Source organism: Lepisosteus oculatus, chromosome 2, assembly GCF_040954835.1.
Source record: "Lepisosteus oculatus isolate fLepOcu1 chromosome 2, fLepOcu1.hap2, whole genome shotgun sequence".
Taxonomy (NCBI): Eukaryota; Metazoa; Chordata; class Actinopteri; order Semionotiformes; family Lepisosteidae; genus Lepisosteus; species Lepisosteus oculatus.
This window is the reverse complement of record NC_090697.1, coordinates 50990201-51004240: the sequence shown is the minus strand read 5'-3', so window position 1 is coordinate 51004240 and position 14040 is coordinate 50990201. Positions and strand designations below refer to the sequence as shown.

Genomic DNA, 14040 nt, shown 5'->3' with positions numbered 1-14040 from the left:
CAGTAGTTAGGCACGGGAAGGTATGTCTTGTTCCAACAGGTTAAAAGAATTTAAGCCCTCCAGCTTTGAACTAAGAAGACTTTAGGGGGCTTTAGATGAAGTACTCAGATTCCTAAAGGGGATGAACAGGTTCATTTCCAAAACACTACTTTAAATTCAGGAACCAGGACAAAAAAATTTGGAAAGATAAAATACTAAGGTAATAGTATAGACTAAGAATAAGAAACATGTGTTCCTGGTAAAACAAGGCGAAAAAGCTCAGACCTCAGTGTTCGAAATCCTTAAACAGGTTCACTGTCTGAGGCTCAACTAAAAACACTCTCCTACCTTACATCTACTTCACCTGAAGTCAGAATCACTCACTGAAAAACAAACAAACAAACAAACAAACAAACAAAACCAAATTCTAAAACACTTAAAAAAAAATCTGGTAACTAATTTGAGTCTCCAATCTCAGAACTGATTCCACGCTCAGAACTAATCCTAGATCTTGACATGTTGATAGAAAGGACTGCTCTGTGAGAGGCAGTATTAATAAACTCTTGCCACCATTGGGAAGAGAAGAGTAAAATACATCCATAAAATAAATCCAGACCAAATATAACAGAACCACCACCTGCAAGTTGTGTTGTTATCTTTTCATATTTTTGATAAGGCACATTTTGGTTTTTCATTCTGGTGAAACTGATTTGGAGCTATATATTCATTATTATTTTATGGAGTTGTATCCATTAGTAAAAGTTTACAGTAATTTTTGACAAGCCCTGGAGCTGTAACACCAGGTACAATGTTTCACGCATTTACAGTGAAATGCTGTTTACATATTTAGGCACCTGTGCCTAAGTTTTATTTAATATTTTAAGAAAGAGGTGTAAAACTGTCTAATGCAACAGGTCACAGTAAACTCTCACAAAAAATGTTTTTCTTTCTGACGTTATAGTTCAAGTCAGGCTGAGAGTGCAGACATGCCAACATATGCTAGATTTTGCACTTTGCTTGAACCATGAAACATACTTTATCTAATGTGTAAAAGATGGACCTCTTTCCACTAGTATAACTAGGGCCCATGATTATAGCCTAAAGGAATATTTTCTTTGGCTGACATTTTTCCATGAAACAACATCAGACAACAAAAAACACAAGCGTTGTTCAAGAAAAAAATAACTATATTTATCAAGAATGATGTACTCATACTGAACAGTATGTCCTTGCCGAGACAGTGACAGGCTTTGTGCTCTCAATGAACTGTACATCAGAGAACCTTTATAGTTCTCCTCTTTTTATCTTGACTTAGCACAGTTACATAACTAGCAGTTTGAAAATTTAAATGTATTTTGCTAGTATAGTTTTTGTTTAGTTTATGTTGGTCTATTCAATCAGGAAGTCTCATTGATATCACCATTTTTTATGACAGACCATAACTCAACACAGTTCTGCCAATGATAACACAACAGTAGAAATAGCATTGGATGTTATTTCTAAATGAGCCTGTGTGTTGTTTGTATTTTAAGGACTCTCTTGCACTGAAGCAGTAATCTTCCCATCTCTCTGGGTGTTCATTCAATGTTACAGAGGGTAATAGCCTATGCAGTAAAGCCAGAGACTCTGCAGAAGCTCCAGGATATCAAAGAAAGCTCTTAATATTCACTAATCTTTGCTGTTGTGTGTGGGTGGTGGAGGTGGCTACATCTACTGAACCCCAGCTAATGTCTTTCATGAATAATCAGCATTGTTTTGCTCAGGTTCAACTGTGCTTCAACAGAATCAACCATCTCAGAGTAATCATATACTGTTTCTCAAGCATTGATTGACAAGCAGATTGAAATACAGTATTACTTATTGCTTTTTTCAAATATTCTATTCTTAAAAACAGTTTTAGTTTTTGTTTCCAAAAACATGCGTAGCAAGTTAACAATAGCTTTTTGTATTCAAATTCTACTTCCACAAGCCAAGAAATTCTTACAAATCCTAGAGATGAATGGTTTTCTCACATTTCGCTAGATAGTGCCTAGACGATTGCAGACTAAAACATCAATAGAATATCACATTTAGAAAATTATTTCCCCCTTTTCTTTCTCAGATTTAGATTTTACAAAGGATAACATAAAGGAAAAATAGTCATTTTATGTCGTTGATTTTAAAATTTTAAACTAAAGTATAACACACCCGTTAAAGTGTTAAAAGTTTTAATGTCATCTATTTGTATTCTCAAAGTGAGTTCTCGAGTGGGATGTCAGCAAATAACAGAAATTTCAAACATTTACCGTGAACTGCTGCTTTGACATGATACATTCTGATCAAGGAATGAAGATTGAATTGTTGCCAAGGATAAAGATACCCAAAAGACTATAACTGGGAATAAAGCAAAACTGTATTTAATGTTTGTACTCCACTTTAGCAGCTGAAGAGGCCCTTAAATATAGCCCCAGATATTGTAAAATACTTATGTGATAGCTAATAATGGCAATAACAGGTGAGGTATAAATTAAATTGCGGGTGATTCAATTTTTTACTGGTAACCTTATATATAAACTGGTAAAGGCTTTAGGGAATTGGGGTTATATTGGTGGCTTTTTCTTATTTTGATTCCTGGAGGACTAATATCTAAGGACACCCAAACAGATGGCTGTCACCTCATTAAAAATTAATTTAATAAATTAAGACATTGCCTCATATAGCAAGTACGCTGGCAGTGAGGCTTTTCCTTCATATGCTAGGTGTCAGGGTTTCTGAAAGGGGTGAGTAGTTGGACCCTGTGCGAAACCGTGAGGAAGGTAGTAAGAGCAAAAATTAAATCCAATATTCCAAATCCAAGTCTTTAGGCAAGAGCAAAGTTGAAACTAGGAAAACCAGGTCGGGTAGTCCAAGGAGTCAATAATAGTAGCGCGCATAAGAGAAAGCTGTGGAAGACTTCTCAAAAGTGAACATAGGTAAACCGGTGAAGAGTGTCTAAATATTGAAGAGAGAGAGACGTGGTTGGATAATTAATTCCTGGATGAGCATGCATGGAATCCAGTATGCAGGGGATTGCCAAGGCGTTTTTGGCATGTGGAAAGGCTTGTACTTCGTCTGTCTGCCATGCATGACAAGGAGACTATACTGTATATCCTCTCATTGTGAGACTGACAGGGATTGCACTCTTAACCTTTAAAATGGTCCCCATAGCTCTTTTCTGTTGGTTGAGTGAAACCAACAAATTTAAGCCAAGAAAGATCCACAGCAGGATCTGAGATAAAAAAGATTCTCAGCCTAAGATATACTGTATAAGGTTAATACTTGAACTTTTGATTTTGTTACTTTCTCTTAAATTGTTTAATAATAATAATAATAATAATAATAATAATAATAATAATAATAATAATAATAATAATAATTGCTTATACTTATATAGCTCTTTTCTGGACACTCCACTCAAAGCGCTTTACAGGTAATGGGGACTCCCCTCCTCCACCACCAATGTGCAGCATCCACCTGGATGATGCGACAGCAGCCATAGTGCGCCAGAACGCTCACCACACATCAGCTATCAGTGGGGAGGAGAGCAGAGTAATGAAGCCAATTAAGATGTCTTTGTGCTCTAAGGTACTATATAAAATAGCATATATAAAATGAAAGTGTCATTGTTGTTTTAGTAGTCATTGTTTGTGTCACATCATATTCTGTAAGGACAGGACAGTTATCTCACAGAGAAGTAACAGTAAATTAAGGTCTCACCGTGCTAAAAAATGAAAGACGTTGCCAGCAAGCATAAGGTGCAAAGCAGAATACACCTTGGATGGGACTCCAGTACCATGCAGAACACACACACAGACAATCACACCAGGGCCAGTTTTCCCAGAAACCAATTAGTATGTTTTCAGGTTGTGGGAGAAAACCGGGGAAACTGGAGGAAACCCATTCAAACACGAAGAAAACATACGAACACACACACTGTATGAGCAGGGAAGCATTTCTAGCCTTTAACCAATAACCAAAATATGAAAGCTTACTTTATTTATATATCATTTTATACAATATAAGATGCTTATATCATATATTTATATATACGTATATGCAATAATTATATAAATGAAACTTTAAAAAGTAAAGTATAAACGTTACTGAATTAAATCCTAAACAGATATACTGTATAGCTATATTTCAATCAGAACTAGATAGTTCTGTGACTTCCAGATGAAAATGCATAGTTTGAAGCTTAGATGTAATATGGCCTTCGAGGAAAAGTTTCCTTTCTTATTCCTGAGTCAGGATGCTATTGAAATTCTTTTAAACAGATGTAATGTTTAGCCTGAGTGGCATGGAAGAATGGTTAAATACATTTGGTATTTTTTTAACAATATTGGAAATTCAGTCGTGAATGATGTAATATGTAATTATTCAGTGTCCTGGTTTGTTTTTATGCCACCGTGGAACTCACTATGACAGTATATTATACCACACATCCACCACTGAAGTGCAGTCCGACATGGCTTTAGTCTGGCTCAGCTCACTAGCAGTTCTATATAGGAAGTGATGGCTGAGAACTTAGTAACTAATCTCTGTCACACTGTCTCAATAATAATAATAATTGCTTACACTTTTATACAGTATAGCACTTTTCTGGACACTCCACTCAAAGCACTTTACAGATAATAGGGACTCCCCTCCACCACCATCAATGTTCAACATCCACCTGGTGGAGGCCATGATTGATAAGTGCCAATTGGAAATTTGGCCGGGATGCTGGGGTTACACCCCTACTCTTTTCAAGAAACGCATTGGGATTTATTTTGATAACCACAGTCAGGACCTCAGTTTTCTGTCTCATCCAAACCTTTTTACAGTATAATGTCCCTATCAGTATACTGCTGCATTAGGACCCACATAGACTCCAGGGTGAGCGTCTCCTGCTGGCCCCACTAACAAATCTTCCAGCAGCAACTTTATTTTTTTCCCAGGAGGTCTCCAGGTACTTATCAGGCTTACACCTGCTTTGCTTCAGTGGGTTGGCAGTTGTGAGTTGCAGGGTGATATGGCTAACTACTAACTAGTAACTCCTCTCATTGAAAAATATCTTCTAACAGATTGAGTTAAAAATCTTTCAAAACTGACCTTCAGAATGATTAGAGATCCTAATCAATTTAAATGTCATAATTTCTTCATTAGGGATTGTTTTTATCTGAGAGACCAGACCTCGATGTTCAATGTTTTGTGGTCTTTAACTCATGCTAATCTTTTGCAAAGCACACGTACATAATACTTTATTATTCTTTCTTTATTGATTTTTGTACTGTGCATTTTCTTACAGGCAAAGCTCAGGAATTTTAAACAGTGGTTGATAATGTAGAAAAAAAATAAACATTATTTACAGTACATATATGCAAATCATACTTTATACAGTACATAGTGTATTTAGAAACATTTTCCATTGTCTTTGTTTTTAATGTGGAATTTAATATTACACTATTAAATGGAGTTAAATATGGAGTAAATAATATGGAATAAATTATTACACTCTATTACATATTTTTCTAATCTCTTTGTTTCTTTTACATTTATTTTAAATAACAGACTCTTACTAGGATGCTTACTGTCGTGCAACTGTGACATTATTTACAACTAAGGCTACAGAAGATTTATTGATATCTTTGTTCACCTATTTGCACAGCTTTCTTTCTGAATTGCTCACCTCCAGGTTAAATTAAAAACATAGTACTCAAATGAAATATTTTAATGGGCAATTAAAATGACCCAAGTAGATTGCCATGCTCTTATATTTCAGAGCATAGTACAGCAGTCTTTGAAGTGTCTTGTCTGAGGCGTGAGAAGAACACATTTAAACAGATATACTCATGCAAGAACATTAGAGCATTTGTCTTCTTCTTAATGCAATTAAAGATCAGAATTTACAGACTAGTGTCTGTAAGTACCCTGGTCCTGGAGTGACGCTTCCTATCCATTCTTCATGTTATGATGTAATTGGATACGTTAAGTGGTTAAGAAATCAGATCAGATGTGTTTTCCAAGTCATAAATGGGTTCTAATTGAAAAGTTAAACAGGTTGTAATTGAAAGAACCAAACACCCAAAGTAACCGAGCACTGAAGGACAAAGTGTTCCTACCCTGTTTGTCAGTTTTTCAAGAGAAAATGAAAAACACTATAAAATAAGAACACAAAAGTTACAAAAAGAGGTGAGGACTTTCCTTTCAGCCATGTCTAGCCCATTTGGTATTTTGTAGTTAGCTGATTCAATGAGCTAATCCAGGGCATCTACTTCAACAACATGGGTAGCTTGATCCATTTAATAAATGCTTATTAAATTGAATTAGTTTTACATGCGCTGAAATGTATAGCATTAAAATGTTAAGAATTATCTCACACTATGTGTTATCTGTATGGGTAGATAATAGGATATGTTTGCAAATAGAGTGTTTTCCATTCTAAGTTTGTGCAGCTCTTTTCTGTCATAAGAGACAATAAAAAGGAAGATATAGAGAAGGATGTCTACACAGTACACAGTGCCGGTACAGTCATCGTCATGTTCAAATGACAGTACACAGTGGGCAATATTGAACAGAAACAGTACATTGAATATATTCCCAATGTTAAGTAAAATGGACAAATTAACAGAAGCTCTGGTCTTTGGTCCCAGGGTCACAATACAATACAGAAACTAGAGGATACATATGTAGAAAAACTATTGGATAATATATTTAAAACTGAATAGATGAGGCTTTTATTTACACAAAGGCAACATACCAACAAGCCATGTTGTTTAAGATGAAATGCTGGATATTTCCAGGAAACTGTTGGGAATCTGGGATTGGCCTCAGTTATCTAGTGATAAATCCAAATCTGCTAGGTAGGTCACATGACTCCCAGTCATTTGTAACTGTGTTCACTATTACTGCTATAGTTCAGTGGAGCTATTTAATTCATTTTTGTTTGCATCAACAATAAGAAAATATTACAGTAAATAAACAGTACAGTACAATAAACAGTACAAATTGCATCATATAAACTTGGAATTGGGGATTGGAAACATCTGTGATAGCAGCCTGTGGATCTACATGTCTGAGACAAGTGCAAGCTCTTAAGTTAATACTCCTAATTAAATGTGACAAATAATTTCTTTTACTTATAGCTCATGGCAGTGGTGCATGAGACCTAAATGTAAAACAAAGCAATCTGAAATATAATGCTCAGATTAAATCAAATAGTGTATGCAGATGAAGTAGGGAAGTCACTATTAGCAGACTGCAACATGTACCATATAAATAAATGCCCATAACTACAGTGTCTGGTAATAATTTAGTAAGCCCTGGACACGCACACATTTTGGGCTTTTTTTGCATTCCTAAAATTACATGTGATACATTAAAAATTCAAACTAGCATGCTAGCGAACAAATTAATAATTTCTCCTGTCTGTCCATACTTTAACATCAAAGAAACATATTGTGTTAGCCGACCATGCTGTATTTTTACAAGGCCAAATTGAGTTAAAACTATGATGTACTATGTTTTAATAGCAACTAGTTCTGACAGCAGCCCACTAAATATTTTAGTTAAAGGTATGACCACTTCCAAAATTGCTTTTAAAGTGTCCTTTGCTACAGAAAACTGACTTAATGTATGATGAGTTTATAGACTTTGACTGTTGAAGACCCACAGCTGGTTCAATTCTATACCAAATCATATTGTTAATAATTCAGTTTTATAGCTAATTTAATGGCAGTGTTCCCACTAACTCTGCACAATGGATACTGGTTTGTAGTCAATTTCTGGACTTCATTTTCAAATAGATTTCCTACTTTTACATTTATTAGTTAACCCAAATTAGAATTTCTTCAACAGTTGACCTCTTATGTAGGTTCTGTATGTGATTTGTGCGACATCCACACAGTAAAAAAAGACAGCAAGTTTAATCTTTGTCAACAGGAGAGATATAGTGTATTAGTACACTTAGGGTGACAGATATAAAAATATATTTTCACTTCATGAAAAAGCGCATGTCAGACTCAAATTCATTTTGTGAATTGATGTGTTAAATACGAATATAGAGCACAAGCCCTGTGAAGGACCTAGTTAGAAACATGGAACTAGAAATTCTTTAGGTTTAGTTCCCTATGAGTATGCAACTACTATACCAAGACCCGTGCTGAAATAAACCAGCTCATATTCCTTCTTTTTTCCATTGTTGTCACTTTTAAACACAGAGATTGTCTCATTCTGTCTTGGCAGATTTTGATTGACAATCTTTGACTTAAGACCTGCTGCTTCAGCTTTTTGTTTATAATCTAAATTGATTTAAAAATATTCTATCATCAGAGTGTTCACACAGAGAAGTCATTAATCTTCTTTTCAGAGTATGTATTTTAAACAGAGCAACCAGATTTTAGGCATCAAAGATTTATTTGATTATTTTACCTTTTTTATTAATCACATATCATAATGCAAAGGGTAATTTATCCCTTTTAATATCATATGATTTATTGTCATGAAACCAACACAAAGGTAACTATTGTTTCCAGACAGTTACTTGTGTGTTGGTTTAATGGCAGTAAATCATCTTAGTCGCAATGGTCCTTGGCTCTAATGATGGGCGTCTGATGTTAACTCAAGTTTTATTCATCAGGGAATTCATAACTCCATGTGGGAAGTCAGGAGAAGTTTCATTCTAAAAGTCAAAAAGGAAATTAAACTCAAACATTGATGTTCTGTAATATGAAGATCACAGCTGTACACTTTAACATTTTAGGAGCTTCATTCCGTAAAATACAAATACTTTTACTGAATTATAAATATTTGCTATACGTCTGCATTTCATAGCTTTGTGATATTAATCCCATTATTTAAATGCTATATAACTAAATATGCTAAGATTTTGTATTTTAATATAAATGCAGTGCATTGGCTCAACCAACATAGTGAAGCCACTCAGGAATCTAGGCTTGTCTCTTTTGGCTTTTAGGTCTTTCTGTTTTGTTTTAGTTTTTAAAGGAGTACTGCAAACCTCTGTGATTACCAAAATGTTATCTGTCACAGAACATCACCTTCTCAACTATTTAAAGTTTAAAGATCACACATACCATTTACAACAATGCTATTGTAAGAGGCCAGCAGTAGTGAGGAGGCCTATCATAAAAATACTTACTATAAAACGTGAAAATAAAGCTTGGTGCTTACAGTCTTTAAGGCAGATATGCACAATGCTTCAAAGTCCTGTGTGATTTGTTAAATCACATATTAAAGTTCAATATGTGATGATGTTTAAAATTCTGTTTTAAAGAATCACTGAAGTTTCCAATTATTTCATTAACTTTTTGTCTAGAAAATAAAAAAAGATTTTGACCGACCTTAAATAAGTATTTAAGAATAAGTAAATTTTAATTAGCTATAGCTGTTTTCTTATAAAAAGGGAGGGGAATCATACTTCATAGATCATGAACACAGTTGTTGGCACAGACATATTCATTAATAATTTAGTTATAAATGACAAATATAACTTCAGTTTACACCCATGTAATTAATCCAGGGTAATTTACTAGCAGGTTATTCGCACATAGAAACAGATTAACCAGTTTCTGCTTTAACCACAGAAAACATTTATCTCAAAAGTGGTCAAACCAAAGGCAAAACACAGTATCCCAAATGATTCAACAAATTCAAACAAATTTATGAAAAATAAATGGGAAAAGAAAGTATTTTACAAAATAATTAAAGGCAACAGGGTCCAGTTAAAGAAAAGAACAATGCTTCCATCTGAAGAACTCTTTATATGATCTTTCATTCTTTAGAACAGTTCTGCAACACTTTCATGTTGGCTGCTACATACTGTACCGTATGTTTTCCCTCTGGGAATGCTTTGTATTCAAGCAAATAAAAGAAGCTTTATCCTATAAATTTAGTCAATTTAGTCATGGTACATTTACCCCACTAAAAAGACATCATGGTTTGAATTTTGTAGCTGTGTATGATTATTCTGGATGTAAAATTGTTACATTTCTTGTCTGAGGGGTATGTTTTAATTGTTTTTGTATGTGTAATAGGCTCAGTGCCACTGATTACATGTGCAGCTATTGTTTCCCCAAGGTGTCTTCTGGATACTAGGCTGAAAGATGAATAAGAACACAGCAATGTTGATGATACTAGTTCTTAGTAATACAAGGAAACTGAAATCTAATATATACTGTACTGTACATAGCCTCATTTTTGGGTTGCATCAGGGCCACAGAGCAGAGTGATTTGAAGTAGCCAGCTCCCTTCCTGATGGGGAGCAGACATAATATACAGTGACTCCAACAGGGACAACTTAAAATATCTGATGAAAACTATTCTACGCGTGTCTGGGACATGGAATAGGATTACGCTGATATATATATATACAGTACAAACACTAGGAATGCTTACAAACTACTCCAAGGCCGAAATCAAACCCAACACTCTGGACTTTCGAGGCAGCAGCATTGTTCAAAATGCTGCCTTGATTCCCTAGATTCTGCATACATTCCACAGAACTAGAAAACTAGAACTAGAAAAGAATTTAATTTCTTTTGCCAATTTAGCTAGCAATTCTAAGCAATGTACAACACAGCTCTATTACCCGTATAAGTGGTACAGAACACAAATGCTCACATTAGCAATTAGTAATGGTTAAACATGTGCAACCTCTTCAAATACAGCTTAACAAAGAAAAATCTGATTTGAAGTATTATTTATGGAAAATATATTATCATTGACAAACAAAAAAACAGGGTATAATACAATGCACCTTGCAAAAGTATTTAATACCCTTTGCAATGAAGTGCCAATATTGTTAATTACAAATTATGTGTACACATTTTCTAAGGTGAATATTTCAAGCAAATATTTTAAATAAAAAAACAAATACCCAAAATGAACGCTCTTATGGGTGTTATACTATTGTAAACCTTCTGATTAAAGGTTCTTCACTTCTTAGCAATCACAGCAGAGTTGCATGTGCTACGGGCATTCTGTTGAACAAAAATTGAAGTATGTCACTGGTTTTTGTTAATGCAGTCTTAATCATCTCTTAGAGCAAACATTATAGAAAGCATATGTTGGTTCTTTCGGTCTTTTGTGTCAGAGTCATCCAACAACATTTCAGTTGGGTTGAGATCAGGAGGAATGGTAGGAAAGCACAGTTTCTCGAACCTTGACCTTGTATTCTAGTACAATTTTGATTTTTCTTCAATACAGTATCACCAATCTCAATAGTGCAACTGTTTTTAATTATTCTTACATATTTAATTATTGGATGTGCATCTGGTCCATCCATTTTCTAACCACTTCTTAAAATTCAGGGTAGCAGGGGAGCTGGAGGCAGGAAACACACTGGACAGTAAGCCAGTCCATCGCAGGGCAGACACACACACCCTCACACCAGGGCCAGTATGTGCTTGGATTGTGGGAGGAAACCAGAGCACCTGAATGAAACCCACACCAACACAGGGAGAACACACAAAGTCCACACAGACAGCACCCCAGGTCCAGAATTAAAGCTAAGGCTCCAGCACAGAAAGGCAGCAATGCTAACCATTGTGCTATCCTGCAGCTCTAAAGAAACATCAGAAAAAAAAAACATTTTATTTTACTGGTAATGTTTAGGTAGAAATAGGACAAAACAAAAGAAAGATTTTCCCATTATTCAGTAGATTTTGATTTTAGAAAGAATACGGTGACTGCTGTTTAATTGAGGTTGTTATTTCTTTTTATTTGTAGACTTCAAGTGTTAAAAGGTTACAGATTATAAATATGACTCATATTTTTGATAGACACTAAATCTTATAGAAAAAAACACATTGTGACATATTGTATTATGTTTTATGGTCAGGTCCCTATACCTTAAAAATATTTTGCATTCATTTTAAAGTTTTAATTCATAATCAAAATCTGATAAATAGAACTCAGTTGTGTACTGAGTACATAGTGCACTGCACATAATAAAGTTCCCGTCTCTTTTCTCATAATTAAATACTTTATAATAATATGGTAAATCAAGCTTTAAAAGTTCTCAATGTTTCATGCATTTAGCTTTCCAATTCATTTGGTCTAAAAACCAAAAGGTATTAAATACCATCATACAATTTGCTATATTGCTATATTATACTAAACAGGGGACCTTAATCAAGATTGTCTATCATGTCTTTGTGCCACTTTGCTGGACATTTAGTATACCTGTAAATACTGCTAATATTAACAAAGGAAATGAAAATAATGGTTACTCAAACCTTTTTTTTTACCAATACACACAAAGTTATTATTGTAAGGGAATGTGAACTTCCTTGAAAAGGAAGGGAATGCTTCATTGGTTTCTGCTCAATTGTGGTGGGTGGGTTTGGATAATACAGTCTTTAATTCTATTAAGCAAGCGTCTGGACCAGGAAGCTCATGTTATGTCAGCTGTGTTCAGGGCATAACATGTAAAAATTGAAAATCATCATGCAGAATTTAACACTTTGGGAAAGCAAACAACTTGGTTTGTCCTTGTAGACTTTTCAATTTTCCAGGTAGCGTTATACTGGGATTTCTTCATTGTTCAGCTTTGAAACCTCTGGGTACCTAGTGTTGGTACTGTACACTTTGACATTCCTCCTTCTTCCTTTCCTCTTAAGGAATACACCGCACATTTTCTACCAAACAAGATAAAGTAAAATGCTGGTGGTATTTAATAAATAATCATTTGAAGCTCACATGTATACTTGTTGTTGTGCTAAGGGCATGATTGAGAAATGAAAAAAGGCTAGTACGCAATTCAATAAGTATCTTAAACTGCAAAGACAGCTAAAGTTCCCTGTGGAGAAAAAAATATGGGATAAGTCTCTTTTGATAAAATGGTTCATTACCTATCTCCAGCAGTGTTCACACAAGAGAAAATGAGCAGACGCAAGATATTTTGCATCATTAAATTCTTTCTTGCTACTTAATAGGCCAGACTGTCCAAATGGCCTCCTTTCATTAGTAACGTTTCTTATGCTGTTATGTTCTTATGTTTTGTAGCTGAACGTCCGCTGAGGCCAAAAAATGTGAAGCTGATGCCTGATGAAAAAGGTCTAAGGGTCACATGGGAGCTTCCAAGAGATTCTCAGTCAAGGCCTGTGGAACACTACAATATTGGTTATGGGAAATCTATGAAGACTCTGCGGTATATTAAAGTGGGTAAAAACACTCAATCCCAAGTACTTGAGGATGTAGGTAAGAAAGATAATGTTATTTACTGACACAATCAAGACTTATTAATGTCTTGAAGATGAGAAACTTGCATATGAGAAAACCAAATAATGCAAGTTAAGAAGTTGTCCTCATAATATCTATATATAGTAGATAATAGGAAAGTTGCATGAGCAGTGCATTGCAACTGGTTAGCGGGGAATACATACATGTTGGATTTGTAATTCTTGCTAGTATATACTGTAAGGAGCATTTGTCATCAGGAGTGAAAACCGCCCACAGTACTGGGGATGGATTGTGCTTCAGTACGTACCACACCATCTAAAAGTATTGGGAAGGGAAAGTCAAAAATTATTTTTGTTTTACAGTCAAGCAAAATGGATTTGTGGTCATGACATCAACATGTACAACTCATAATATGTAATATATGTTTTATTTTTAGGTAATTCCATGCATACATTCAGGAGGGCATTGTGGCCCAGTTGTTCCACTTGCTGCCTTGCAGCACTGGGGCCATGGGTTAAAATTCCTGAGTGCTTTCTGTGTGGAATTTGTACTGTATGCAGTGTTTTCAATGGTGTCTTCTAGGTGCTCTGGTTTCTACCCACAGTTCATAAACGTAATTGGTTTCAGGCAAAAATTGGCCCTGTGTGTGTCTTTGATTGTCTCTGTCTGCCCTGCAATAGCCTGGTGTCCCATCCAGGGTGTATCCTGCCTTGCCCTGCCTGTTGCCTGCTGGGATAGGCTTCAGCTCCCACACAACCCTGTACTAATAAAGCAGATAGAAAATGGATGGATGCACAAATTTGCTCCTATTAGACCAAAAAACAATTGCAAACAACCCAGTTATTTCAAGTGACCATAAGT

General features: G+C 35.1%; 1 protein-coding gene across 5 annotated transcripts in view; it reads left to right on the top strand.

Annotated features, from left to right (window-relative positions):
* fndc1 (fibronectin type III domain containing 1) overlaps window positions 1-14040 on the top strand; it is an 87332-nt gene that overhangs the window by 14237 nt on the left and 59055 nt on the right. For 4 of the 5 annotated variants that reach the window (XM_069178874.1, XM_069178872.1, XM_069178887.1 and 1 more), the window contains exon 2: window positions 13003-13197. In XM_069178874.1, coding sequence (XP_069034975.1) covers window positions 13003-13197 — 195 coding nt within the window. Of the gene's footprint in view, window positions 1-13002; window positions 13198-14040 lie in introns of those variants that run through there. The other variant, XM_015347861.2, reaches the window with a different exon arrangement.